This window comes from Juglans microcarpa x Juglans regia, chromosome 8S (assembly GCF_004785595.1).
Source record: "Juglans microcarpa x Juglans regia isolate MS1-56 chromosome 8S, Jm3101_v1.0, whole genome shotgun sequence".
In the NCBI taxonomy this organism is placed as follows: domain Eukaryota; kingdom Viridiplantae; phylum Streptophyta; class Magnoliopsida; order Fagales; family Juglandaceae; genus Juglans; species Juglans microcarpa x Juglans regia.
The window spans coordinates 1038248-1044074 of NC_054609.1; the positions used below are offsets into that span (position 1 = coordinate 1038248).

At 31.4% G+C, this 5827-nt stretch overlaps 1 protein-coding gene across 1 annotated transcript; it reads right to left on the bottom strand.

Annotated features, from left to right (window-relative positions):
* Positions 1-1432: 1432 nt before the first annotated feature.
* On the bottom strand, positions 1433-3110 carry LOC121244051 (UDP-glycosyltransferase 90A2-like). The gene has a single exon (XM_041142094.1). It carries the CDS (start codon positions 3007-3009, stop codon positions 1552-1554), a length of 1458 nt encoding a protein of 485 aa, XP_040998028.1. The 5' UTR covers positions 3010-3110; the 3' UTR covers positions 1433-1551.
* Between the last annotated feature and the right edge of the window lie 2717 nt (positions 3111-5827).

Below are 5827 nucleotides of genomic sequence, written 5' to 3' on the forward strand. Positions count from 1 at the left end.
ATCACTAATGTGAATGTTAAAAGTATCAAGTGTTTAGTAATCATGTTCCTACAGCCAGAATATGATTTCATGACTATCTCAATTAATCCCAATTAAGAACGAGGCTTACGTACGTATGCTTTTCATTTGATGTTTTGAGAGAGGTTGTAACGACTGAGAAGCTCAGGTTCAAAGCTAATTATGCTGGAAAGAATTAATATAGAGCTGGGGCATAAACAGAAGGGACAATGCTGGGGGCCGCGCAGCTTGTGCCGCTGAGCATGTCTCATATTATTGCTGAGCGTGTTTTCTGCTCGAATGGATTTGGTACTATTCGATCGTAGTTAACGCAGCTCGAACGGTAAAATTTTAAAAAATTAGTGGGTTCCAAATTCCGGTCAAATTTTACTGAAATTTTACTGTTTGAACTAAAGCTATTCCTGTTCGAACAATCACTATTTTCATACGAACGACCACTATGCTAATTTGAACAAATTATTCGTGTTCGTACAGTTTAGTACCATTCGAACAGAATTAACACAGTTCGAATAGATATAATAAACCGTTCAAACAGATAATCAATTTTTGGGTTGAATGATTTCGTCCTTAAATATTACAGTTCAAAAGGTAATTACAATTCAGACTATTTTCTGGACAAGATTTGGATTTCGTCCTAAAAAAATTCGTTTTTAGAAGTCAAATTTGTTGTAGTGTAAGTATTTTTTAACATTCTTAATTATTAAAAAAAATAAAAAATATATATATATAACTTTCCTAATAGTTAATTTTTTAACCGTTAAATAAAAAAAATTAAAATATTCGAACGATAAGTTTCAACGGTAACATGATTTGAGGGGGTTTAAGTAATATTTTCCAAACAAAAGAGTTGGGAGAAGTGCATATATGCCTTAAAGATCATTCCACTTTTACTTGTTGCCTTTAATGGATTTGATCTCTATATAAGTATAATACCGAATCTACTGATAGAGCCTAATTCCATATACTGCTAGAGCGTCATTCTGAGAAATGAATTCTCAGTCTGTTTTCACGATGGCAAATTTGCAAATAATATTAAATTAGGTTGCACAATTTGAATTTAGTTACCCTTACATTATATTAATGCAAGGCACGTCTTATCTTTCTGACAATTGAAAAATGCAATTTAATGGGGGCAAGACAACTAGATATGGCTAGTCTAACAAAATACAATAAAACAATGCTATCACGATTTCTTCAAGTTGGTTTGACCAACAAGTTCTATTATGTATGCAAGATGACTCCATGGGCATTTTTATTTCCTGTTTTTCTTCTAGATATTAAGCTACTTATAAGTTTTGCTGTCTCTGTACAAGGTACTATTATCTCGTAAGCAAAGGTTTATCAATAAAATTAGAATATTATTTTTTTTAGAAAAATTTAATTATTAATTTTGTAAATATATATATAAAGATAAAGATATACAATATGACATATTTAACTCAAAATACAACATTACAATTATTCCCTTAAATAAGAGATAAAGTAGTAAAACAAGCATATTGATAGAAATATAATTAAACTAGAAAAGTAGCTTTAAATTGATGATGATTTACCATTTTTATTGATGAGTTGATCAATTAGTTGGTCCAATTTCTTATCAGAAGAACCTCCATTTTCCATAGCACCTCTTGCCATTCTCCCCAATGCTTGTGCCCTCTCCCTAACCTTTCTCCCTTTACCATTTCCCATCAACTCATTCACTCTCTCACAAATCACATCACGACCAACGGTCATGATTTTCTCCCCACCATCACCTCTGTGTGGCATCATTAACCCAGCTCCCCATCCCGAAACGATTAACTTGGCATTCAGTCCCTGGTCTGAAATACCAAGCATCGGCCAAGCCAGAAGTGGGACTCCCATTGAAATGCTTTCCAAAATGGAATTCCATCCACAGTGACTCAAAAACCCTCCTATTGCAGGGTGGGAAAGGATGCTTCTTTGGTCCACCCAATCATGTAAAACCAACCCTTTCTCCTTCACCCTCTCTTTCCATCCCTCCGGTGCAGCCCAAGTCCTTGACCTCACCACCCAAATGAATGGATGTTCAGCCATCTCCAACCCAAAGGCAATCTCATCGAGCTGATCGTCCGACAAGTGTGCTTGGGTGCCAAATGAAACATAGATCACGGCATTGCCATCAGAACCAGCTTGCTTCTCAAGCCATTTGATATAGGAATAGGATTGCATTTGCACCTTCTCAGCCTCCACTTCTTGTTTACGTTTATTGTACAGAAAAAGTAGTCCTAGACAGTATGCTTTAGCATCGTTGAAATAGAAAGATTCAAATGCACCAACATGGTCACCCTCGAGCTCCTCAAGACTGTTAACAAGAACACCCCAGCTGTTGATATCTGCTTCCCTAAACTCTGCAAGGATGCGCGCAAAAGGGTCATTCGGATCAGAATCCAGGAGGCTTTCAGGGATGTCAGCTTTGTGCAGTGTGAATGGTAGTTTCAGGTTTGGCAGCTCTAAAGGATCCAAATCTGCGTAAGGCTTTGTTCTAAGGGGAAGCAAAGTGAGAGAATTACAAATAGCCAATGGTAAAACTCCCATTCCATGAGAAACAATGCGTGGAATTCCGAATGAACGGCATGAATCGAGTGTCCAACTTAGAAAAAAGTCGGAGATCACGCAAATCGGGGGATGCCCATCATCAATCATGTCTCTGAGAACTCCCTCAAATGGTTGTTTCATTTGCTTGACGGCTTCAACAAAAGTACTCAACAGAACCATTGAAGGAAGGTCAGCAGTGTTCTCACATCCTTCAGGAAGCTCTGGAACTCTTGGAAATGGGATGATTGACAAAGAAATATTAGGATGGTTGGAGGTTTCAGAAACAATGAATGGAGCATTTGATGGGGTGGTGATGATGACGACCTTTAGTTCACGGATTGCAAAGGCTTTTGAGATGTCTAGTAATGGGATGGTGTGGCCCTGAGCCATATAAGGAAAGATGACTAAATGGAGTGGTGGGGGAGCAGCAGCCATGATGGCAATCTAATGATGGTCCTTGGGAGGAGGGAGATAAGATACTTTGAAGCTCTTACTTCTACAGAGTTCTGGATAGTTATACCTTCCATTCCAAAACAAGAGATATGAATATATATAAGAGAGAAATGTCATATGCTCTCGAAAAGATATTATAAAAATAAATTAGATTGATTGATATGAGATGTTAATATAAGGAAATAATATATTAATATAAGAGAAATGTTATAATCATAAATAAATTTTACGAAGAGATCTATCTCATATAAATAAACTCGTAAATTAACATAATTTTATATAATACGTTAGATCTATTTTAAAACAAAAATAATTTTATGATCATTTAATGAACTCCGTCAAACAAAATCAATAAACTTACTATAATTTTTTTTTTTGAAGTATAAAATGGTATCTTATTCATTCACTATCAACAAATAAACTTATTACAATTTGTTGCATTTATAAATTATAGACAACATCATTTTTCTTTTTCAATTACATAAATGCAGACGGCCCGAGTTGCTAGTCAACTAATTAGCATTGCCAGGCCCATCATGAGATCATGACTGGGCCTAAAGCACCGTCTCGACGTCGTCACCCGATATTGAAAGGTACTGTGGATAGCAGTCTTTCTTGAATAATTCCAAATCTTTCTCCCCGAGTTTTATTTATCCATTTATTTATCTATCTATCACTGAGCAAAACGACAATTTGGTATGCGTGTCTGCATGAGTGTACATAGTTGACAAAAACTCTAGTTGAAACTGTACATAATAAATAATGAGCGGTGCTAATCTCACGCTTAGGGGTGTAACCGATCCGGTCCGGTCCGGTTTTGAATAAAATTTAAGACCGAACCGGTATGTACCGGTTTTATATTTTTCAAAACCGATTACGCACCGGTTATCCTCCTAAACCGGTACTTCCAGTTTTACCGGTTTCCGGTCCGGTCCGATCCGATTTTCCGATTTTTTAAAAATGTAAATTTCATAGTTTGTCATTACAAATTTGTTTATAAAATAAAAAAACTGATTTAAAAAAATCTGTTTTACAAACTGTTATTACAAAAAATCTGTTTTAACTTTAAATAAAAAAATCTACTTTACTAAAAATTACTTCAATAAAAAATCTGTTTTACTACAAAAAATCTGTTTTACTATAAAAAATCTGTTTTACTAAAAAATCTGATTCACTCCAAAAAATTGCTTTACTAAAAAACTGGAAAAAAATCTGAAAAAAACTGGAAAAAAACTGTTTTACAAACTTATAAATATAACTACTACAAAAACTGAAAAAAAAAATCTGCAATAAACTACCTTATCTACAATAAGTCCTTGCATGCTAAAGGAAATAACTTAGTACTTCCACATATTTTTTAGTTAGAGCAATCACAAGAAATTCAAGAATGGACATCAACAAGCCTATGAGCCTATGGAATAAAATAAGTTCAAAAGTCTAAATTAGAAGTCCAAAAGTCCAACAAATTACAAGTCCAAAAGTCTAAATTACAAGTCCAAAAAATTATTAGTATAGCTATATAATATATTAGACTATATAATAGATTAATAGTATTAATATTAGTCTATTAGTATAGTTATATTATATATATTAGTATTAGTTATAGTAATTTAGTATAACTATATTAGTATAATTATAATTATAGTCTATATTAAACTATTAGTATTAGACTATTAGTTAAATAGTTATAGACTTGTATATTAGTATAGCTATATAATATATTAGACTATATAATAGTATTAATATTAGCCTATTAGTATAGTTATATATTAGTATTAGTTATAAACTATATATTAGTATTAGTTATAAACTTTTAGTGATTTAGTATAGCTATATTAGTATAAGTATAACTATAGTCTATAGTGATTTAGTATAACTATATTAGTATAAGTATAACTATAGTCTATAGTGATTTAGTATCACTATAGTCTATAGTGATTTAATATAACTATATTAGTATAAGTATAACTATAGTCTATATTAAACTATTAGTATTAGACTATTAATTAAATAGTTATAGACTTATATATTAGTAAAGCTAAATAATATATTGCACTATATAATAGTATTAATATTAGACTATTAGTATAGTTATAAGTTATATATTAGTATTAGTTGTAAACTATATATTTAATATTAGTATTAGTTATAAACTTTTAGTAAAATCTTTTAGTATTAATTATAAGTATAACGATAGTCTATATAGTCTATATTAGACTATTAGTATTATTTATAAACTTATATATTAGTATTAACATTTAATGTAATAATTTATAAATTATAATATGAAATTATTTCATATATGAATATATATAATTATATATATTATATATAAAAATTTCACATATAAATTTATAATTTTATATATTAATATATATATATAAAATATATTGTATAAAACTTAATAACTTATATATAAAAATATTTTTTTTTTGTATATTTTTTTATGAACCGGTCCGGTCCGGTCCCAAAAATCTTAAAACCGGAACCGGCCGGTTTTAGGATTTTTGGAACCGGTCTCGGACCGGACCGGTTCAAAACCGGTAAAACCGGTCCGGTCCGGTCCGGTCCGGACCGGTTTTCCGGTTTTTCGGTTTAAAATTACACCCCTACTCACGCTGATTTTGACCGCCATATAAAAATTGACCTTTTATTTATTTTTTAATTTATATTTTTTTATCATTTTAAAATATTATTAAAAAATATAAAAAATATCAATACATTAGTAGTCATTTTCTTAATTCATTACAAAAAAATTATTTATTTGCGACCAATTATTTTCAATCAAATGATTATTTCC